This window comes from Aythya ferina (assembly GCF_964211825.1).
Source record: "Aythya ferina genome assembly, chromosome: 4".
In the NCBI taxonomy this organism is placed as follows: Eukaryota; Metazoa; Chordata; class Aves; order Anseriformes; family Anatidae; genus Aythya; species Aythya ferina.
The window spans coordinates 63,229,077-63,253,440 of record NC_140300.1 but is presented as its reverse complement, the minus strand read 5'-3'; the positions used below and the strand labels follow the sequence as shown (position 1 = coordinate 63,253,440).

At 41.6% G+C, this 24,364-nt stretch overlaps 1 protein-coding gene and 1 long non-coding RNA gene across 8 annotated transcripts in view; one reads left to right on the top strand and one right to left on the bottom strand.

Annotated features, from left to right (window-relative positions):
- TECRL (trans-2,3-enoyl-CoA reductase like) overlaps nt 1–24,364 on the bottom strand; it is a 60,214-nt gene that overhangs the window by 2,872 nt on the left and 32,978 nt on the right. For 2 of the 5 annotated variants that reach the window (XM_084518277.1, XM_084518275.1), the window contains exons 3-11: nt 24,158–24,202; nt 22,707–22,810; nt 11,375–11,490; nt 8,993–9,098; nt 7,204–7,276; nt 5,804–5,847; nt 2,617–2,674; nt 1,236–1,321; nt 785–830 (exon numbers count right to left, since the gene is read on the bottom strand). In XM_084518277.1, the coding sequence (XP_084374403.1) occupies nt 785–830; nt 1,236–1,321; nt 2,617–2,674; nt 5,804–5,847; nt 7,204–7,276; nt 8,993–9,098; nt 11,375–11,490; nt 22,707–22,810; nt 24,158–24,202 (678 nt within the window). The remainder of the gene's footprint in view (nt 1–784; nt 831–1,235; nt 1,322–2,616; nt 2,675–5,803; nt 5,848–7,203; nt 7,277–8,992; nt 9,099–11,374; nt 11,491–22,706; nt 22,811–24,157; nt 24,203–24,364) is intronic. The other 3 variants (XM_084518279.1, XM_084518278.1, XM_084518276.1) reach the window with 2 other exon arrangements.
- The window catches only part of LOC311436255, a 48,101-nt gene continuing 32,739 nt past the window's right edge, over nt 9,003–24,364 (top strand). For all 3 annotated transcript variants that reach the window (XR_014692696.1, XR_014692697.1, XR_014692698.1), the window contains exon 1: nt 9,003–9,131. This is a non-coding gene — a long non-coding RNA (uncharacterized lncRNA). The remainder of the gene's footprint in view (nt 9,132–24,364) is intronic.

The following is a 24,364-nucleotide window of genomic DNA, read 5'->3' as shown; positions in this document are numbered from 1 at the left end:
TCAAGCAAAATTAAAAGTTTTATTTTTATTTTGTCATGATGGAGTTTAAGCCGCTTCTGAAATCCCTTCCTTTTTCATTTGTAAACCACGTGGGGCTACTTTTTGCAAGTAATTTTTATTGTTTTCTGTTTTGGAATGGCAAGATAATTAAAAAGAGAATGTTCTGGAGAGTTCAGTCCCGGGGAGTGCAGTCCCAGGGACCATATTTGTACGGGTATTTAGGGCTCTAAGGATTCAGGAAAATACTGAGCAAGATCTGCAAACACTGCTAAGCAGGTTGGTATTAGGAGCTGGGTGCCTGAGAAAAGCAAGTGGGAAAATCCTGGCACCTTTGTGTGTCTTTGCTCATTGGAACTACTCAGTATGTCTTTTTAGCTCTTCCTATTAGAAGTATCACTCCAGGTTTACAGTGAAAAGAAAGTTCCCTGTATCATGTTTGACTACAAATGAAAAAAAAATATGTATTTTTAAATTAAATTTCAAAGTTAATTTTCACTGTGAAAAGTGAAGAAACAATAATACTTCACAAAAAAAAAAAAAAAAAAAAAAAAACAAAAAAAAAAAAACAGGTTTAGATCCAAAGAAGCTGACTGGGGGTGTCTCAGTAGTGTTTGTGCCCCCCACAACTTTCTGAGGGTAGCGCCTTGAAGGTTTGTACAGTCATGTCACTGGGGAGATTTGATGACAGTATTTTGTGTGCTGTAAATTTGGGGCACTTTTTAATTTTACAGAATTCACCTCCACAAACAATTTCAGAGCTCTCTCTGCTCTATTTCAAACTTACCTGGCAGTGTTTGTGTCATCACCGTGAAACTAATCCAAGAGCCAACCTGTCGCAAAGGTAAAGGCATTGTTAATTGTATGCACAAAACAGAAGGGAAAATCTTCACGAGAAGAGTCTAACAATTTGCACTGGAGAGAGAAGGGGAAAAACAGCTAGAAAGGGGCCACCCAGTGTGCTGTGTGAGGGTGAAGAGATGGGGGTAAATCATTTGGTTGCTGGGGACTCTGCAATGGAGGAGAATATATTCAAAAGTCATGCTACACATGTGAGGGAAGAGAAGGGCTGGTGGAGAAACATTTGTGGGAGCAAGGAGACTCTGAAACAAAAAATATAATGCTTGATGTATAGGGAGATGTGTGGAGGAGCTGCAGACTTGCTGTGGACACAGGCTGAAAGTTTTACAGGACCTTACAACCCGCGCTTAGCAAAGAAACAGGAGAAAGTCACGTACCTCATATGTATAGTTGGGACAGGATACCAGCAAGAAGAGCCATGTGAAGGGGTTGTAGGTTGGACTTGGAAAACAGGCTTTACTTCCTTTATAAAAGAGGGAAAAGAAAAAAGAAAAAGACAAGCCCGTGGTTTTATTACAGGGAGGGGAACAAGGCCCTATAACAAGCTAACTATGTGACAAGGGTCACTTTGGTCAATGCTTCCAAAGTATAGCTATAGTCTGGAAATTTTGTGAAATCTTTGAGACAGCAAAGCTGCATTTATCCCAGTGAGAACACTGCTTAGCAAGCCACGTATCCGTTTGTACAGGAAAGGCTTGGCATGTCCAAAGGATAAGACCTTTGTTCAGAGGAAAAGAGAAACGAGTAGTTTAATGTGTACTAGCCAGCAGGAGAGTGCTAAGGGCACTCTTCTGGGATAGAAAGGACGCAGATGTATCTTACTCAGCCTGACTCCTGGCCATGAACCTGTCCCCTCTTGCATCCTCATCCTTCGTTCCTGAGCAGAACAGGAAAACAACTCCAGAGCTAACAGCACGACTCTCCGCAGCCACTGATAACGCTCATATAAATTGCGACATTTCACTTTTCGAGTTCTGGCAACGGTTCTGTCTTTAATACTTGTAGGCACTGAGGATGCTTAAAAAAAAATGATTTTGCTGCTTTTAAACTGCTTTAGACTCCTTGCAATAAACAACATAAGCACCTGCCTAACCACAGTACATCAAAAGCTTTCTGGAACAGAAGAAACTGACTTCAGTGTGTGAAGTTGATTGTACCATGGCGAAGTATTTTCTTGAGCAGGATGCTATTGTGGGAAATTACACCATTATTATCTGAAAATATATTTTATTTTCTAGTGTATCCAGTATATATAGGTTTTGTTCGCAAGGTATAAAAGATCCTGAACGAAAAACATACCTGAAGCAGCCTTTAAAAGCATACACATGCACACTTAGATAGATGTCTGTGTAAGTATTCATGATTTTATCGTGTGTTTGTACGTATGTGGATGTGTATCTGTGCATGAGATGGGTATATCTAAAACCCCAGCAATTTCGCTTTTAAAATTTTGAAACTGATTTACAATTGAATTCTCTGTTGTCAACAGGATGCTTTAGAGGAATTCCATGCTTAAATTCACACTTAAATTGTAGGTGTGTATAATTAAGATAAATTTGCTACAAGTTTTAGAACAACAACAAGTGTTGTTAATATTTCCTTGTCATCACATTTATTTTGAGCACATCATACTGATGGCAAGGTACCTACTTAATCTTTCTTTATTCCATGCTCGTAGATACATAAATTATTATATACCAGCAGAAGATGGATGGGTTAAGCACACTTCAGTCTTAAACAGACAAATATGAAACAGACCTGAGTGATTTTGGTGAGCTAACGCTACGTTGATAAAGTGATTTCCAGCTTCACACATCTGCAAGACATTAAAAACATCTTTTCAGTTGTATGCCTAAAATGCTAGCTGTGTTACAGTGCATAACCAGAGTCCCCCCCATCCTCTACAGCTTTGTCTCTGTCTCCAAAATATACTCTGGAAGGACTTCCACAGCCACCCTATGGGAGTGGATAATGGATAATAATCAGGAATTTAAAAGTAAAGGGAGCCAACATTATTCCTTGTTCTGCTACTCTCTGCTTATGCCATTTCCAGCCTAACCAAATTCTCACACTTGATATTTAATATTTAGTTGGTTAAAATCTTTAGAAGAGGCACCAGGTCTCCCTGTTTGGTTACATAGCATGTAGAACAAGGTGGCTTCAGGTTTGTCTGGAGAAGAAAACCAAGTAAATCAGTAGAACAACCTCATTTTGTATTTTTCATTTTTCCCTTGTTTTATGAAGAAAATCAAAATGGTAGTAGACATTTCAATCTCGGACTGAACTTTTTTATCCAGTTCTGGGTTTGAAGACCGATTTCTCCTCTCACACTGAAAAAATGCAGTGTTAAAAAGTTATGTTTTAGTGTATTGTTTATCACTCTTTTTTTTTTTTTAAGCTGGCAAAAATCAAGAAATTAGAATAATAAGGAGGAAGACTGCTAAAAGCTAGAGACATTAAAAGTGTAAAGTCACAAAATTAATACAGAAAAAAAGTGAAATATGATTTTTTAGGCCAATTATGAAAAAGGCAGCCATAACAAACTTCAATGAAAGCTAACTGAAAGAAATACAGAAGTTAATTTTGTACTGAAATGTGCCATTACCTGAAAGAACATTGCAGATAGCATTGCTGAAGAATTTTCCTCTTTTTGGCAGAGAGATTTCTGTGTTTTTTGTTAGGAAAGTTGAAATCAGTTCTCCTACTAGCAAAGCTGTTATTCTGCATGGATAGGTAGTCATGGGTCAAATCCTGCAGTCCTTTTATTTTGTTTTAATTACAACTACCTAGCTGTCATCTATCATAAACACCAGATGTAAAACATTAAATAGGCAGAAAAGGAAATTCTACTATAAAACATTATATCAGGAGCTGTAATTTTAGCCACAGCATTAGAAGTGCATTTAATTTAGGTGCTTCTGATTACAAACTAGGAACATGATTGTTTCCGTTTACAATTGCTTCAAAGAAAAAAGAAAAATGTTTAAAAGTTTAAAGAGTTTTTGTGAAACACTGTACAGATTGAAAGATGTGCTACCTATATCACTGTGGAGAAAAACAGATTTATACACTATAGATAACACGTAGTAATTCTATAATCGATTGTAAGTTAAAGCAGGGAAAGGGCATTTCTGCTGGGATTCTCTCTGGATCACCTTTGGCTCTGCAGCTGCATTCAGCTAGTAAGTAGCTCTTATGTCACTCTTTAGAAACGTGGCTGGTAATGCTCTAAATTGAGAAGTACTGCTAAACGTAAGCCAGTCTTCAGAAATATAAAAAGTGGGGCAGTGGAGAAGTGCAGACAGAAGCCTTAGCATCTTTATGAGGCTGAACTGTTGAAGTCTACATCCTGTTTCCCCTCTTTGCATTCCACGTGTACCCTGGAAGATAACCATCACTGCACAGCTTTGAGCAATTTCTCTAAATAGGAAAATCTTTCAGAAGGGCCTGCTGACACTCTTCAAATTACTCTGTACTGTTGTTTACAGCAGCTATGGATGCATACACTTAAATCAGGATATGTACTAAAGACAAGTCCTTAAAGAGAAAAAATAAGTCTTACAAATATTTTATTCATATGTTTAAGAACCTTGTGAAAACAGCTTCAAATCATTTACTTTTGTATGTTGCTGTTTTAAGTTGTCAGAGAATCTGCCAGCACGAGGTCTGAAAGAGAAAAGTTTTGAGTTTCCTTGGGTATGAATTCCTCTAAAGAGCTGTAGGAATTCAGACCACAGATCTTCTGATGCAGAGCTCGAGCGGATGGCTGTATTGTGCAGCAAACATCCTCAACAGGGCTCTTGGCTTGCCTTGATGGCACCCTTTTCCATGAAAGTTATAGCAGAGCATGTCACAAGAATGTTTCATTTAGATATCTGCTCCTTTGCAGAGATCTTGTCAAGGGCTAGTTTTACTGGGAACTAGTTTGCTTGGTTTCAAGTAATCCCTGAGCTTCGGAAGGGTGCAGACGGTCAGGCTCTGGGTGCACCACTGCCCACCACAGCCTCCTGGCACCACACTATGGGACTATTGCTTCCAGCTGCACAGCCCCATGAAGTAAGCCTCTTCATACAAGGGTTTTGCATGTCTTTGCTGTGCCTTATTTGGGCAGGAAAAGCTGAGGACTGCATGGCCAACCCCAGAGATGAGCACTGCCAAAACTGTGATCTTTAAGGGTTCTGATTTACAGAAGCATTTAAATTTCACACAGGAGCTGTTTGAGTGCTTTTCAGAATAGTGTTTGTCTGAAGGACAAGATATATTGCTTTCTTCTCTTACTATTGTATTTCTGGAAATTGATCTGCAACTGATTTTCAAAGAGGCTGGCTGCTTCAGTTACCCATGCTTGCTTGGGTAAGTTAATACTCAGCCATTCCAGCTGCAATGCCAACAGAAGATGGAAGAGAATACACATTTTCGTGTCAGAATTTCTTATCTTACTGAGCCTCTGCTCTAGGATATAGTTATGTTCATTGAAACATCAGGTTCAGCAGTCACCTGTGGGTGCAACTATGCATTTTCCTCTCTTCCCAGCAAAGACTATTTTGACTCTCCGTCTAATTTGCAAGGTTTTATATCTCTCAGGAGATTTTTTTTTAATTTTTTTTTTAACCTGTGTTGAATAGCTTGTTTGAAATACATCCTCAGAATGATCCAGGTGAATTGTTTCTTACAAAGACTTGCACGGTTGTGAGTAGTAATAATCCTGATGTAGTCCTCACAGCTTGCAGATGCAGTGCATTACATTAAGCTCTGTATAGGCACGTAATACGAGGAGACCTCCTGGCCCAGAAACCTTGGTAGATTATCACTAAATCCAGTCAAATGACACAGGACTGGGAGAGTGGACGTATATACACACACGCATAGCAGCATTACTGCATTTTGCTAAATCATGAATTGTTCCTATTACACAATCATTAATATATATATTTTCTGTACTTACCAGAAAACCAAGGGCAGCAAGAGACACTTGTCTATGGCCAAATGCTAGAAAATAGAATGAAATGATAAATTGCGTTTTACAGTATGCACATGGTTTGCTATGGGTGAAATTAATCTAGTGCTGAGGAGCAGAAATACTTCTTTCCTGACAGGCTCTGCAAGAAGGAGTGGATATTATCACGCAGTATGAAGGCAATGCAAATAGCAAAGGCACTCTAGAAATGCCAGTCTTTCCACCACTGATCTCAAGGTGGTTTTCACCTAACTTTTCCTATCATTTGTCAGCTTCACTCATCCAAGTACTTTGTCAAAACAGTTGGTGGTTATAATCCTTGGAAAGGCAAGGGGAGGAACAAAGTGAACATCAGTGGGAGAACCAGGCTGGCGGTTACATCTTTATCCCTATGTTTTGTCCACAGACCCTTCTATCTACTTGAGCAGAGAACCCAGGACATAAGCTAGACATTATTTTTTTGAGTAGTGAGGCTTTACTGTATCTGCTTCACAGTCTCACCATACAAGAGGTGTATTTATCCTTCACATTTTTTACCTGCCCTTCACCTGCCATCTCCTTTTTGCTATCGTCCCCAGACCACTCTAGTGTAGTACCAGGTTCATCTCCAAAGTTACAGTTTTCCTGTAAACCGTGGTCATGGCTGAAGGCCATAAACCATATGTACGTCCCTCACTTCACTGACCAAGCCTCATCCAGCCTTTACTTCTGCGAATGTTTTTTCTCTGGCTGGTGCATGGCTCTGTTTGCCAAGGGCATATGCGAAAGCTCCTGCCCAGAATGGGCAGCACACGTCAACAGCTGAGTATGTAGCTGCTAAGCAGATGTTCTTCATGGGCCCTTTGTCAGCCTGGTCTGATTTACCACTCCTGCATTCCCTTCTCTAACTATCTGCTCGGCTTTCCTTACCTGTCGCCAAAATAACCATCTTCGGATGTGGCTGTGGAGGTCACCTTCTCCTACATCCAAAATAACTCTATCCAGCTAACTGTGCCAGAGGGCTGGTGATCTCCAGCGTTGACCCGTTATATAATTGTCATTTTATGGCATAAAGGAATAAACACAGCTTCTGGCTTCAAGCTGCATCTTGAGCAAAGAGTTTTCCCTATAAATAAAGTTGTACCTACTGATGGAATGGCCCAGACTGATAAAAATGGTGTCTCAGAAGGTTTCAGCCTTGTTTGCAGCATTACTGCCTTGCACATTAGCTATCAGGGACCCAAGAGGAGTGTCACCTGCACACCAACCTTCCTTCTGCCAGTCTCTGTCCAGGTTAGTCATGTCATCTGACGTGAGAACCAAAACATCTACCGATTTTGGGGGATTTAAGGTTGCACCCCAAAAACTACGTAAAACAAAGGTTAATTTTGCACTCTACTTATACATACATGGTGGCGTATATCGCGGATGGTTGATGTAGTATGCGATCCAAGAAGTGAATCCCCAGTAAAAGGCACAGCCCTGGAATGGACAAAAAATACTTTTTTTTTTTTTGTTAGAAAGGATGCAAAGCAAGTGTGAACTGCAACTATAAATTCTCATAAGTGCAAAACCCAGATGACTACTGAAAGACTTTGCAGTGGCTTTGTGAGTTACAGAATATAGATCTTTTAAGATGTTATGAAGCCACTAAAAATAAATAAATAAATAAATAAATAAATAGAAAAGGATGCACAGTGCAGATTTTTCATTGTTGAATGTTTTTCATTCCTGTTGTAGGGACTGACATTTGTTTTCTTCTTATTATTTGATTCCAGCACTGAAGGGCACGTTTCTCTGAGTTGAACTATTAAAAGCCTGCGGCTGGTTAAAACAGTTGAGCTGTGACAATACCTTAAATTCAGTATTTCCAGGCAAGATAGAGCTAGCCAAACAGAACGCTAAAGCAGCTGAGATAATAAAGGGCACATCCAAATAGGCCTGTTTTAAACCTGGTGAAAAAAGGCCCTCGGTGCCTTTAAGCTATGTACTGCACCTATCACCATAGATTCAGCCTGGCTCCATCCATTTGTGAAAAGCCAGCACCCCAGCTACCTTTGCTCGGTGACCAAAGCCATGGGCTTGGAAAAGCTCAAGCAGAGATAATTTCATTGTGTTCCTGCCCTTCTTAAGGGTCACTGCTCCCATCCTCTGTACAAGGAAAAAACCCAAACTCACCAGCCAGGCAGCTGAAATGACCGTGGAGGCTGGATAAAGCCTTTCTACGTGTCAAAGTTAAAGGTCCCACACTTCGTACCTTCTCAGGTAGTGTGCTGGCACTGGCTACAGCCCCATCACAAAGCAGGGCAGCAAGTCAGACTCTTCTCAACCTTTCCATACAATGCCACTCTGGTGCATGTGCCACAGACGTGAGGGGACAACAGTTACTGTGGGTCTTTAACTCCCACATGCATGGATCACTGTAGAAATGGCACTCTGGCTCCTAAGCCAAATAGGTGCTGTAGCTTATATTCCTTTTTATTTTTCAAAAATGTGTATTGTAACACAGCATCTCTAGTTGTGCATATCTTCTTAGTTCCTTTCTGACTCCGGAATGGAGATATCCTGACCATATGTTTATCTTCTTCACAAAAATGTTAAATGTCTTGCAAAACTTTGCAAGAGAGGCTCGACAGAGAGTGGGGTGATGCAAAATGACTGAGTTTCAGTAAGTGAAATGAAAGGAAGGAGAGCTTATAATGACACATGGCTGAAATTCGGAGGGCTTTTGGGAGACAGAAGACTTTATGTAGCTTTACTGAGGCTTCCATCTATAGAATGAGATATATATATACTTGTATTTTTAATTAGCTTTTAACTTCCTAATGCAACAGCTGTCTCTTGCACTGTATTCCTATTGCACCAAGAAAGTGGACTGTGATTTCTGTCAGCATTGCTAGTTATTGCAGCAGCATATCTCATAATAAAATAGCATTCAGTCTGAAAAATATCCTGGACATGACAATCAGCCCCTTGGGTGGATGAGCCAAAGTGGACACTGACACGCAGGAGCTAAAATGGACATCGATTTCAATTCATGTCCTTGGGGATATGACCCTGAGATTTTTCTCATATTTATATTTTGACTAATCGTAATCACTGGGGCTAGAAAATAAATATTTTTTTTTTCCTGTCTTCTTCCAAGGACTACTTCAACATGAGGATATTCTCTCTTGCCAAAATAATAAGCACAGTCACCTTTATCATATTTTTCAGAGGAGTGTGCCCTCCAGAAAACTTGTGAACAAATAACGTCTCCAGAAGATGTCTGATGTAGTGTAAACAATGGCAGAAGCAGGCCAAGCTGGAGGGGGAAAAAAAAAAAAAGGAAATGAAGGTAAGCAAAAGATTTATTTTTATTACTTCACAGTTTAATGTCATGAAAAGAACGAGGACTAATATTCCAAAACTGCAGAGTCACAGTGAAACTGTGGGATTTAAGATTTTGTCTTAATTGAAGCATCTGGAACCAAAGATTAATAGAATCATTTTCAGTGTTATACAAAGTTGCTTTTGTGTTGTAGGGAAGCAGCTTATTTTTACTAGCCTTGAATCAAAAAGAGCTCCTAAAGCTCTGAGTGTGATACACAGCCCTGACAGGGCATTAAAACAGGACAGCTGTGTATACAAGCAGACGTCTGCTTTTCCAAAAGATGTCTCCCATGTTTTAAGGCTACCTTAATGCTCCTGTAGGATGTGGCTGACATTTAAAAACATTCTGAATTGCTTCTGAATGGTTTCCTTGTCCTTTGCCAACTCCAGTATCTGCATGGAGGTAGTTTGTATTTCATTTCCTTGTGGACACAAAATGAGATTTTGTTGCAAAGTTAATCCATTCTGATGGCTTTTTTGTTCCCCGTTACAAAGAAATGAGGTAATTGTTGTAGGAATTATTATACTGATTCTCTTTTGAGGAAGATTATGAAACAATAACAGGCACTGCTGATTTGCTTCAGAAAATGAGTTGCGGCTCATAGAGATTGAGTTTCAAAAACAAATGTCAAGAGTGATTCCTGGTGGCATTTTATCTTGGTTACATTTACCATGCTACCAGAGCCTACCTCACTGCAAACCAATTATAAGGCATAAATGAAAAGTGGCTTTCAGCATGTGAAATCTCAAATACTTCTATTATGCATCTTGTATGGTAGCCAGAGTCAAAGATTAAACAATTTCAAAGTAATTAAACCAGAGAGATTTGAGCTAGGAAAATTTCAAATGATTAACAACTTAACCAAAGGCTAGAGCAAACTTCCAGCTTTGTTGGGAATTTTATAACCGATTTGGCTGATGATGAACCCATTAAGGAGGGGTCACTGGAAGGATTCCACACACCCCTTGCCCATTTAAAAGAAGGTAAAAGTATTTCTGACTTTTCTGTGCCTCCAAAAACTCTCTCTTTTTAAGCGTGTGAGCAAAAGAAGGAAGGCAAATATCTTGCAACTCTGGATTTGAATTCATCTATTCTGTGTTCTCGTTCCCAGCTCCACTAACTCCCTTAATGTCTCTCCACTAACACCCCCAGAGTGGGGACAATCAGACTGAAGGTACGTTCCTTAAATGTGAAAAGTTCCCAGCCTGGTGCACAAACCACCATCCTGTGGAAGGGTCATGGCAGGTGGCAGCAAAGCCAGGAGCCTCTGAGGCAGTTATGGTGTTTTGCTGCTTGCTACTTTCTCATCTGCAGCAGTTCTTGATCACTCACATAATCAGATCTGCTTTGTTTCTTCAAGAGGCTTGCAAAAGGCTCGGGCATGGCAGGGACTATCATAGGTCCTAAAAAGTTGTCTTGGTCAGCTGTCATCTCTTCGTTTCTTTTTGGTACGCTCTTCAGTTCTAGCAGACTAACCAGGCTGCATTTCTTTGTGGTCAGCAACTATTGTATCATAGCTGAGGTGTTTTGTTTTTCTTGTTAGGGGTACTCTTACAGTGATGGAGAGAAACAAAATTGTCAGGTTTGTGCGTCTGTGTGAGCTCCTCTTTTTTTTTTTTTTTCTTTCTGTAGAACTAGATACAACGTGTGCTTTTCACTCTTCCATAGAAGTAGCTAAGCTCTTACTTTTGCTTGTTGTTTAAATTTAATTTCTTAAAACTCTCAAAATTCAAATATGTGGCACATGGCCTTGGAGAATAATTACTCTTTGAAGAGCTTAGCTTCAAAACTAAGGTGAGCACCTAGTTGAAAGCTGGCAGGAGGGCTCCCCATTGTGTGAGAGGGAAGGCACTGTGAAGAGACACCTGAAGAGAGTGGGACACCTGAAGTCTTGTCCTCTCCTCTCTGTCAAGCCTGACTTTGGGTTACTACCCCACGTTCATTATTTTACCTTCTGTTAAGGCTGCGTGGCTGGAGTGTAAACAATTTGGGGTAAATATTGCATTGTGAGCAGGTGCAGTGATGAATTGTATTTTCAGCCAGGCTTAGGAGTTCTGCTAAAACTCCAATTTGCTATCGATGAGAGCCATCTGAAATTCTGAACACTGACTCTGGGGACCAGTTTCCAGGACCCTGCCCTGCAAAGCCAGCCACCACCCCTCTGGCTCCCTGTCCTCGAGGACACAGCTCACACAAGTGTCACTTACTGAACCACTGGGTGGCGGAAGTTCTTCGTACTTTCCACTTGATCATAAATAGTTGAGAGGCGAATGTAAAAGAGCAGATATATTAGAAGAGGCCCGGTGTACTCTGTTAGAAAAAACTAGAAATGAAAAAGAAAATAGCCGAATCAGAGTGGGAAATTGTGCCAATAAAGGCATGAGAAAAAGAATAACCCCATCCACAACACCCATTCATCCTTCAAGTGTCATTTCAGCTTCATTTTGAGGATTTAAATGACATATAGGTGTTTTTCTGCTGTCTCTTTAGCAGTGGAGTAAAATCCATCTAGCAAATGAGAAAGCTTTCTGTGCAGAACATTAACCCAATTGTGAAGGTTTTGTGAAAGATGGTCAAAATCACAGTTATCTCCTCTTTATACTTCTGACTGTGCCATAAGATCCCTATTTTGAATCTAAATACCATTTAAAACGAATGCCTGAAAGCTGAAGGCAGCTTGCATTGCGCCAGTGTTTTTTGCAATTATGCAATGCACTGGTCCAAAGCCAACCAAGCACGACAGAAGGAAACATAGCTTTGAATCCTGGTTGCTAGCAGAGTCATCTGGAAGGGAGGGATCATGGCTTGAAATTTGGCAGTGGGTAGAAGAGCAGGGCCAGCCTGCCTGGAAAATGGTGTTCTGAGCCTCTGTTTGCTGTTGAAAAGGGATTGCCCTATGCAGGCATCCCTAGAAGCATCCCATAGTGGGCAAACTGGACAAGTAAAGTCAGTCTGTAGAACAGAAAGCAACGATTTCATCTCTCCTCTGCAACCTCTGGTAGCCTCCAAAGCTGAGAGGAGAGAAGAAGCAGGGGAGGGAAGGGGGACATACATTGCCACAAGCCACTTTCAGGTTTATGTTTTGGCTCTGGTTTGCTACAGTCCTATCGCCTTTTGTCATGGCAGATCATTAACCTAAAAACAGCTAGAGGAAGTAAAGCATGGTTAGGATGACGTGAGGTCTGGATTTGATCATCCGTCTCTGCTGTAATGAAATAGCAGTACAAAAAGTACAGTCCTACATGTTTATGAGGGCCAGTAGCTGGTAAATCACAACTCAAGTGCATAGTATTGCTTAAGGTTTTTAACTAACGGGCTGTTTGGCTTTAAGGTGGCCATTTGCACTGCTGTAGAATTAATTGTAACAGGTAAGTACCCATGGCTTAAGGAAGCAACACTGAATTTAGACTACCTTTCCCAAAAACAGTATTTGGCCCGCACTCTGACCCTCATCTGCTCCTCTTACCTCTCTTCAGAAGAGCTTTGAAACAGAAAGTTTTTCTGGCACAAATACTCTACACGTAGTTTTCCTTGCTTTGGGACCCCCAGTACCATTTCTTTTCCCCTACTGCAGGGGGAAGCTTTGGAAACAGCAGCCTTTAACAGCAAGACTGTGTCCAAAAGTAAAAAACTTGCGTGTTGTTTAGAGGAGAAATGTCACATTCTTTTTTCCATGTGACACCACGACATTTGTGGAAAAAATGGAATTTAGACTCTGCATGAGCCCAAGAGCAGTAACGTGTCTGTGTGCATGGAAACATGAGAGCAAGGAGTGTCTGAGAACCCACATTGCTGTAGAACACACCACAGCCACAGAATTATCAGATTTTTGTGTCAGTAACCGTTGTACTGGTCTATTCCTGGCAGTTTGTGAGCTTATTGTGCTAGGCATTCTGCAAACACTAAGAAACTGCCTCTGCCATTAGAACCTAGTGCACTAAATATAGGCAATGATAGTACAGGAAAGAGATGTATAGATAATATGCTCTGGACAGGTCAGTGAACTGCTTGCTTCAGTGTAGCTTTTTCCCTCAGCCATGGGATGCACCACGAAATATGCCCGTAGCTGCCAGCTTTCATCATCTGCTTAGCATGAGCACGCAACAAAGCTGCCAGGAAAAGACTGACAGGACTTAGCACCAGGTTGTGGTTACTTGTCATTGCCCCAAGCGTCCCCTCCTCACCCCATGTCTGATTTCAGGTGCTGAAAGGAAGAGGAGAGCTTCAGCATTTATTAAAAATAAATAAATAAATCCAGCCAAGGCTACAGGCAGCTGAAACCAGGTGGCCGGATAAGGCGATTTTGATATAGGAAGGGGGATGTAGGGCCTCCCCTCAAGCAACCCAGAGAAGCAGCTGCCACGCTGACAGCACCGACAGCAGCTCCCAGGCTGGAGTGTTTTGGAGCTGAGCAGCATCAGCATGCTCGAGGTGCTGTGCAGGCCAGGGACAGCGTCCTGCCTCGTCTGTGTGCCCGTCACATCTCACACAAAGCGCTAATCACCCGTGCAGAGGCATGCACTCTGAGATTTGCAATCAAAGTAGGTATTGTCTAGTAGGCAGGACTGTATTTGCCTTTGTCATGACTGCTTCACATTTCTGGCTTGTAGCTACGATTGGTAGCGTTCAATTTTAGAAGATGAGTTTCAGTTTTACTGCTGTGGAGTATTTTCTTTTTGACACTTTGGGTGAGTTTCGGTCTGTTTCCCTCTGCTCCATCTCCCGTGATCCAATTTCTGCTCTCCTTCTCTGCCCTATTGGTTGTAAATTCACCAGAAGTGAGAAGTGAGTTCCAGAGAAACTCTGCTACAGAGCCCCCAGGTTCAAGCAGGAGGAAGGGAAAGTGGTCTTCAATTAACACAAAATTGCAATGAGTTCGAACCAAAGGCAATCAAAGACAAGCACTATTATTTTTCTGTTGATTTTCAATAAATAGATGCAGCTAAGCCTACCTAGTATTTTCATAACTGGGCTTGCAGGTTGTTAGTTGTATGTTAAGGATCAGTCAAGCTATTATTCTCAGAGATTCTCAAAACCCTGAAAAATTACTAAGATACTAGTTTTTGCTGACAAATCCTGAAAAAAATATTAAATTTTAAACATTAAAAAAAAAAAAAAAAAAAAAAAAAAGATAACATTGTAACTTGTGGTTTCTAGGGGAAAAAAAAAAAAAAAGACAAAAAAAAGGGATTATTTAAAACATACAGCGTGTATGCTCTGCAGAAATTGCCAAAACAGCCAATATTCAGAAGAAAATTACTTTTTCTTTATCATCTCATGGGCCTGCCTAGATTATTTTGATATATTTGGTGCAGCCAGATATGGTAGTCCATAATAAACACAAAGATCTTTTCCTGGTGGAGCATTACATCTCTATTACATAGCTCAACAGAATTTAATTCATCATTAACCCCCTGAAGAAATAGAAGAGGAGACTGCCTTTTTTTTTTTTCCCCACAGCTGCACACTCTGTATGTCATATTTCATACCATGCACAGTGTCCATTTCTCTTATCTTCCTTCTTTCAAGTGTCTGGCTTTACATACTTTGGTTACCTCTTACTCAGTGGCACAGGTAAAGTGCTGCTCTTGAATCAAGACTCTCCCAGGCATGAGCTCCATACAGGGTGCTGAACCCAAGCTTTTGTAATCACCTTAGTTTTCAGGACCTTGGGAACCCGATTCAGTAATACCTAAACGGGAAGCATCTACTAATAAACAATTGAAATATGGTGAAAGAAAGCTAACACAAGCCTCCAACCTTGTCTCCTAGAGTTGATGAGAGAACTGGGAAAAGCAATACGAAATAACTCCTTTCCAGACAGCAAAGTATCTCATCCTACATAAGCAGGATGGTACCTGCTTCCCTAGAGTTTCCAAAGGCCAAATTTTAAAAATTTTCCCAATTTAAAAAAAAATATATATTTTTTTAAATCCTTTGTTCAGGTTATTATGCCAGTAACACCTAGCTAAACTAAGTAACAGCCAGGTCAAGAATTATAATCCCAGACCTGATGAGGCAAAGGACCTATTTAGGGAGAGCTGAATGCAGCAGAGGTGAAAGGAGGTGTTTGAAGTGTTTCACTCCCTGTAATGCAGAGGGAATGCGAGGTGAATTTCCTGGCTGGTAGGGACAGCTGGCGCAGTGCCTGACACCATCCCAACAGGACCACTGCGGGCGATTGAAGGATTTCTGATGTGAGCTCATAGGACTGAGTGTACAGCTTGGGAAAAGGCAGAAAAGGGCAAAAGGAAGCTATAAATAGAGGGGATGGACTGGAAGGAGCCTGAAAAAAGTCCAGGAGAACCTTTATAAATGAACAGCCCACAGATTAGCAATCTTCACATGAGGGCATCAGCTAATTCCTCTCTGTAATGTTTACAACATGCCCTTTTTGTAATACCATACGGCGCACCCGAGCTGGTATCATGTTGCCTTTTGGCATAGTCTCACATTATCTCATTTATGACAAGCTGGAGAGTGGAGCTGAGGAAAGGCTGTACAGCCTTGTCCACGCTGATCCCTTCCTGCAGCTCTTTCCATGCCATGTAGGGGCAGTTTCCCAGTTGGTCAGTGCTGGTTGCAATGGTTTCTCTCCCAGTGCCAATGGGATGTCTGGGTTCAAGCAGGGGAAGCGTTGGCTGTGATGTGAGGGCAATACCTGCAGCCAGGACAAGGATTTGGGGACACTGCCTGAAACTCTGAGCACAGCAGGAGATTAAAAAAAAAAAAAAATTCATGTTTGTCCTGGGTAACTTTGATGGAAAAACAGCTGCAGAATATAAATTATCTAACAGACGGAGCCGAGTTTCTCTGATAAATGTGAGACAAAGGCATTAGATGCAGGTCTGAGCCAGGGTCAGACTGAGACAGTACGTGCCACGTTAGGAGGAGGATCTCCTGATACCAGACAGGCCATTACCATAGGAGGGTGTACACACAGCAGCTGGGATTTCTGAGGAACCCACAAGAAACAGGCAACTGAATCCCCCCCAAGTCCCCACATCACATTAAACTTCACATCTAAACTCTCTTAGACTCTTTTTACAATCCCAGCCCAAAGTATGCTTGAGCTAATGATCATTAAAGAACTTTATTATTTCTGGACTAATTTCTACTTCATGTGCTCTGGTACCTCATTAAAGGTCGTATAGTTACCTGGGGATGATAATGGCATCGTTTTAGCAGCGTCTTTAAATCTTCACCTTTTAAAAAGTGTTGTATTTTCCTGTCTGCAGAAATCCTTGGCAGCAGCAGTTTTGCATCAGGTAGTAAAATTCTTAAGGGCTTTTTGAATATTCAATGATTTTTTTGTCCAGTTTTCATGGCACTGGACGACCCATTCTACAGGATCTGAACGGTGCAAACAGAGGCACCTGAAACTCTCCTTGTCCGGGCAGATTTTACAGTGACTCAGTATTTAGGAGTATTTAAGGTTTCATTGCAGTATTTACTGCAAATACCAGAGATAGGATGGATTTGTTGGAGGGTTTTACAGGCAAATTGCAGCTGATGCAGGAGCTGGAGAGAGAACAGCGATACACGCTGCTTCTTCCTGAGCCAGGCCTTTGTTTCCTCTGGGGAAAGAGGCAGAGGAAATCACGGCTTCCTCCCATCTCTTCTCCTGAGTCTGTCTGAAACATCCAGCAGGGCACAAGACAGCTTAATACCCTGCACAAAATTCTTCCCTGAGAGCATGTGGCTTTACAAGTTTCTCCTTAAAATGGAAACTAACAAATGCTCTTTTTAAACACACGTACACATGCACGTTATGTATATTTGTGCCTATATATACTCAGTGAAGCACTCACGTTCTGTGTGTAACCACAGACCTCTATGAATTCAAACTTTCTGCCAAGTCTTTACAAGGCTTCAATAGCATTTTGAGATCTGCTCTATAATCTGCCCCAAAATGCGTATCCGTCATCTGCTATGTAGACACCTAAATGAAATGGTGCTTTTAAACACCTGGCTATTACTAATAACCCCAACCAGCTCTTGCACAGCACTTTTCATCTCGAAGCCTCACAGTACTTTGTAAAGGAGGGAAATACTGTTATTTTCTTGCCACAGACCTGGAACAGGAGATACATTCAGTCAAGGTCACCCCACAAGGTGGGCAAGGAGCCTCACTTCCAAAACTCTGGGTCACTCTTCTCTTTGTGTTCACCTTACCCACAGTGTAAGGTTGGACCAAACTTCCCCATCCACAATAATTTTGCCAGACTTCTACATTTTAGAAGGCCTAAAGCTTCTCACAAATATGTGTAAAGATCGACAAATTGTCAATGTCCCTTGTTTTTCTGCATGCACCCAGGACAGGGTCTGTACTTATCAGCACCATACACTGAGTATCCCTTTGCTCCTTTAGTAGCAGAATTGGTTCAAAGTGTGTATAACTGAAAAAAATAAACCAGCTTGCTCTGTTTATGCGTATTGAATTCTCTCTACCTTCACTTTGGACTTTAAGCAGTAAAAACTCCAGGGTATTACTATGAACAGCAATACATGGGTTATGCAGCCTGTGCTCTGCTCAACAGCAGCTAAAACATTAATTTCTCTTAGATTTAGTTTTTCTAGTAGCTCCCTAGCTCCCTTTGGCGCCTGAAGAATGGATCTTCTGGCATGGTTCATCACGAGCTGGTGGCATTTGTTGCCGAGACCGGGAGATAAAATTGCAGTGCTGTTTGCCTTACTAGAAACAGAGGCTGAGCAATCCCAATCAGCCAGTTGGACAGCCTCAGCAAAAGAGAGGTCTCCTCTTGCCTTATCAGCTCACTTCACGCTGCCACTGGGCAGTAACAAAGAGCCAAAAGGGTATGTGGCCCAAGGAAAGGCATAAATAATATAAAACTATGGCAAGAAATCAGCCAAATGCAAGCTGTTCTCTCCTGATAACCCTGGAGGTTGCAAACTATTAGACTTAATTAAATGAAAAATAAGACTGATCTTATGTATGTAGTTTGTCTTTGTGAAAGGTTACGGTGTTTTGCAGTGTTTGACTCCGATCAGCTCAAGACTTGGCCAGCTGTACCCCGGCAGAGCAACTCTCACCGTGTGCAATATTGTGTGCTCAAGCAGAAATCTCTGCCAAGTACAAACTGTTAGCTGTAAACCGGAGGTGCTTTGTGTTACCAATAATTATAGTTGGAAAAGTGGCTGTAGAGGAAATAATGACTTTTTTTTTTTTTTTTTTTTTTTCCTGGAGATTGTCTGTGATCAAATTCTCTATTGATCCAAGAGTTTAAGTAATCAGAAAAGTTTGGGGAAATTTCTTGGCAGTTTCTGCTGTAGTCATTCTTAAGCTGCTCAAGGATTTACACAGAGTCACATGTTCTGTTTCTTGGGCATTGCTGCCAAGTCTTTCAGGCACCCCACGCTTCTATGAAAGCATTACTCAGTTGGAAGGGTCCTGTCCCGCAACTGTATGTGAATTGGCCCCAAAATACACAAGATCTAACATGTTTCCAGTGAGAAATACCTTCTCTACCTATACATGCTGCAGATCCTCAGCTCTCTCTCCTACCTTGATCCCAAATTCCTTCCAAAGCAATAATCATATGAGTATTCTTACATTTGCCTTCTTCACACTGACCCACTGGTTTGCTGGGACTCACAGCCCTCCCACTCCTCCAAACTCCTCAGATCCTGTCTTTTTTCTTAAATTTTAATTGTCTGTACTACTTATTAAATCCCATGAGGAGGACATAAACGTTTACCAAATTCTCTTCCCCTGTTACTGAGTTAGGGAAAGCATCCTAAGCTTCCCCACTAGAAGCTCAGAGCTGATTTTGGTGTAGAGGAGGCTAAGGAAAGGAGTCTACAGCAGTTTGGCAACCTCTTTTTCAAACCCACCGATACTCATAAATTGCTTCACATCCCCTCATCCCACAGACTTCACGGGATTACTCCACATTCACAAGACCAACTCCTTGTTCTCAGCAATGGTCACAGCAAACTACTCCTCCCCTATTTATCACCCACCTACACCCACAGGGCAGAAAAAAAAAAAAAAAACTTTTTTTACTATGTGAGTAAGAGTAGAGGACCACGCTGCCTTTACCCCCAAGAAAACAGGCACACCTCATTAAAAATATGTAAATATTTTTAATACAATCTTAATCCTACTAAATATGGTTCCTTCTTTTTTTTTTTTTTTCAGCCAGCTATATGGTTTATAGTAGCAGAAGTCTATTGAAATGGTAACTGTGCATGCAAATGGGGGGCAGGAAGGGGAGGGCTGTGCAAACACAAAGCAAAAAAAAACAACCTAAGGAACTAGGATAAGCAAATGGAGCAGTTTTGCTGCCAGCCTCAGTATTTTAAGGCTCCCAAGAGTCAAAGTATTTAAGCAATCCCTAATTTTAACTCGGTTACAAAAAATATTTACTGAAGCACTGTGTTTCAGGATTAATCTTTCTTACAAAATTCACAGACTTGGAGGCATAATATATTTTTCACAGCTCCATGTTGTTTTCGCAGTTCTATTTTGATCCTTCTGGTAGCCTGCCTGGATAGCAACTAGACAACAGAAGCTGATAAATCAGAAGCTGCAATCACTGTTCAAACAGGGAAAGCTTTAACACTGGTCTGAATTTCGGCAGGAAGAATGGCTTTCTTTTTCCTTTTGACTCCAGCAGCTGTACGCGTTTGTAGCAGTAAAATGCCAACCATGTTTCAAAAGTCACATGCTGCATCGCAGTGTATAAAAAGAGGTCTCTATCAAACATGCTTAGGCCCCATATTGGACAGAGATCTAAAATAAAAAGCCATCACCACAGTGGTGGGAATTTCAAGCACCTCTGGGGGTGCAGGCTTTGCAGAGAGCATACAGAAGAGATCTGTACACTCAGCTCTCATTCATCTCTCTGCAGATCAGTCAGCAAACCTCAAGCGTGCCACCCATGTATATCATTGATACTGTATTAGTTCCCAGAGTAAGGGAATTGATAAGGCTTGTGCAGAAGCAAATTAGGTATTTCTGCTAATATTTGTTTTACTAAAAAGAAGACAGATGAAAGGGATAGTTCTAACAACATCTATGATGCAAAGAACGTTTTTGTTTTCTCCCTAAATAGCTTTCTAGAGATGCACCTTGAGGGTCTGAATCCTTCTAAAAGAGCCAAGTGAGGCTGGTTTTATACCCACGTTATCCCAGGAAAGGGCTTCATTCTGGAGAGAGTCAGAGCTTAGTTGCTCCAGCGGAGGACAACCGTAAATCCTTCGCACCATTTTGTCTTTCCTCTCTTCCTCAGAGCAGCTCAGCCTCTGAAACTTGTTGACATCTGGGTAGCCCATCAGGGCTGGGGTGCAACCTGAGCCCAGGGGGTGTCTGACCTTTCACAGCACAAACCAAACCTATTTGCACAGCCACCGTGCAACCGTGTTTTCAGAAGGCAGAGGCTGAGAAGGAAGCGTCCTACCAAGTGGCAACACCTAAGACAGTAGGCAACAGGAGACGACAGGCCCTTGAGTCATCAAGGTGATGTCTGACAAGGACTGTGAATCGGAGACCATGCATGCCCCACAAGAGAAAGTGAGGTTTCCTGACTCAGAGATGTATGCTCCTAGACATAGGGACCCAAACTGTATTCACTTGGGAACGGACCATGGCATCGCCTTTTCTTTTACAACATGCCTGCAAGAGGGTACTGCTCCTAGGAGGTGCAAGTGGGTAGCCCTTTCCCCTAGCCTCTACCTTTTGAAAAACACAAGCTCCTCTTCTGTGCTTAAATCCCCAAGACTGAAGGACTTGGTGTCCTTCATCCTCAAGTAGGCATCTCAAGTATGATCCCCAGTGAGGTGAAAAGCCCCAGCACACAGACCTCTGTGCTTAGTTTTCCCCCAGCAAGATCCATGCCCAATGCATCATCCCTTGGAGCAACAGCACATCTCCATATGCTCCTGTGCCTATTTTTAGCTTACAGAACTGAATGTGGCCCTTTGTACTTCAGCTATCATTTTGCTGATGAGATAAGAATATTTTTATTCTCTGCCTTGTTTATTTAAATGTCAACCCTTTAAATCATAAGTGTCCCTCCCTGTGTGCATAAATCTGACGGAACAGCAAGGGGGTTTGAATGGGAGCTCTAAGCACAGTAAAAATAGCCGTAAAACTGTACATCCTGTGTGCAAATACATTCTTAATTGCTATTGTTAAAATACAGTCTTTTATGAATTTTTTCCTCTGTTGCTGTAGACTAGCTATAATATAAAATCTCTCCACTGTTTAAACTAAACGATGTGGCCAGGAAGATTTCTCCCACTGAGAATAGAGACGATTTAGCATGTGGAACAGGATGGGGTAAGATGAGTATTCAGAAACTCGTGGAGACAACTTTCTGCACACACAGATCAAATCGTAAAAAAAATGCCACTGCCTGCACTATCAGTGCCTAGTCATAACTGCACTATTTATAATGGGATATTAAGCTTTAGTTATGTTACTGTCTTAGGCTACATAAACCACCGGGAAAGGAGAGAATAAATAAGGCTCGTGCAGATTACTTAGTTGCAGCAAACAGGAGGCCACGCTACTCACACTTTTTGCTTTTCAGGGAAATTCCACAGTTGTTTTTCCATCAGGGATATTTTAAAATGCTAGAGCAGAGATGGGATGGGTGCAGGGGACACAGGACCTCAACTAGTATTAATTACTATGGCAGCATGGAAATCAGTGGGACAAAGCCTCAGCCTTGTCAAACACACAGATCTCTGAAGGGGTACAGTCACAGAGTGTGGGCTGCTCTAACTCCACTGAAGTAACCTTCTTGTTACAGCCTGGAGGTTTGGGTCCTGTGCTGGGGCTGGGAAAGACAGATACAGGTCACATTCTTACTCTTAGGGGTTAAAGCTTCCCAGAGACTGTGCTGCTAGGGGCTACATGCTGACCTGGCTAGTAAGAAATGAATGTGACCTTAAGCAGGACAGATGGATACGTGACTTCATAGTGCTGATCCAGAAGCTGTTTCTTCCCAAAGTCAGAAGCAATTCTGGCGGAAACACCCACCTTGACTGTACTGGTTAATTGAAAAGGAGCTGTGTAATAGCATGTCCATTATATTAAGCAACTTCTAGCAATAGAAGTTAATAAAACCCGTAGTGACCCACTGTAGGACGTTGCTGTAGGACAGTCCCATGCAGTAATTTTCCTGCTTTAATAACAGGTTCACCAGAAATCCGTATTTTATTTGTTTGTTAATATCATTTCAAAGCTGAGGAGCCTTGCAGCAAATGAATATGTTTGGCTACAGGTCCTGCACGGGCATGTGAACCCTGGATAAGTTAAAAATGTTTTTAAAAATTGATCTTTTTTTCCTCAGGCAATATTGCTACATCCACCTTCTAATCTGTAATTGAATGTTAGAGTTAGCATGTTGATAACATGGTTTACTACCAATTTAATTTTGTTTTGATTGCTAATATACTAGTTACACTGTTTGACATAGGGAAGGGCAGGCTGAGGAAGTTGGAGCGGTTTGACACTAAAACACAGTGTACACTCAGATGTCATGCTTACTGTTACAAGAACATACTTACTGTAGTCCAACCAACCTGCTGACCCAGGTCTGTAAAATACAGTGTAATGATGGAGGACACTGCAAGGCTTTGAATGTTAACAGAGTCCTTCAGGTAGGGCCCATCTGTAAGGACAAAAAGGGAAGAGCAAATGGCATGAACAGCACGCATCCTCTCGGTGGATCCTTTCTGCATAACGTGTAGGCTGCCCTGTTAATAGTCAAGGAGTTAAACCATTTTCTTCAATTTGCATTGCACTCTAGCGCCTATGCCTTACGTGTAAAAGGCACAAATTATATTGTGATTTATTTTGGTGACTTGGTCCTTATTCTCCAGGTTAGCAGCTTAGAGCATTTCTGTGGGAATTATTCTTCTCTCTTTTTAACAAAAGCATTAGGCTGCCATGCTGCTGGGCAGCAATGCACAGCAATTGTTATGATGCTATCTCTGTTCATCTGGATCATTAGCGACATGCCATGCAATCACGCAGTTTCACAGATCACTTTTCATTCTGTCTTGCAAGACTAATGGGAAAGTCGATGTTATACAGCCTCTTGGTCACTGATGCCTTTTGACAGATTTTGCCTGAGTATTTGCATTCTCAGGGTATTTTACAATAGGTTGCACCATCATGATGAATGCAACTTCTTGGGCAAAATCCCCCAGTCCAGGATTTCTTTGTAAACTCTCTGACCTGGGCAGACCATGTGTATCTGAGCATTACGTTCCTTTTCACAGCACTCTGAAGTATCTGTTCCCGATCCTAATGAACCAGGAGTGAACAAGAAAACACATAAAATAGAAAGACATGGTTCTTTTTCAGAGAGGCAGTGAGCTGGATATTAGGAAACCCCAACAGCCACGGGCATGGGGTGTTGCCATGGCTGCAACACTTCTTTCTCTTTCCTAATTTACATTTTGCATCTCCCTCTGCATCGGTATGTTTGTTCACTGTTTAGGTCAGGGAGGGTGCCAAATTCTACCAGCTGCTCAGATTTCACTTTCTAGGGCTCTGCACTACTGCACGTCCACAGACAAGTGCCACCTGGTCAGCGGCAGCTACAGCTCCCATGGCCACGTCCAGCAAGAACTGGTGTGCTGGCCCAAAAAAGGAGGCAGCCTCCTGTGGCCAGTTGTGTCTTCTGATGAGGCTGCGAACAAGGAGTGCAACTGGAATCACGGTGAGGGACCGACATGAGCAAATTTCTCCATGAATGGCTTTAGAAGTGCTTTGTCTTCATTATCTGAGCGCATGCTGTATTCTGAAACATTTTTACACAATGGTTATGGAAACCATTAGACTCCTGTACTGATGAGGAAGCTAATAACTCCATGATTTATATCAATTAATGAAAAAGTACTAAAAGTTCACCTACTAACACATATCATCAGAGCACTACTATTAGGAGGATAACTTGCCAAAGGTTTAGTAATACGTTAGGGGTCTTTTTAACATCCACATGAAAACTTACTGCGTTCCAGTTGCAGGCCAACACGGGAAGGGTACCACTGGGGACCTGTTCAAATCACAAAGCACAGCTGTTAATTTCATGGTGGATGATCTAAATTTATCTTCTTGCTAGTATTCTTTTTAGCTGACGGATACAAATGTGAGGTAAAATAATAATGATAATCCTCTCTTTGGGTCTCAGCTATACAAGGAGAATACAATAGAGCTA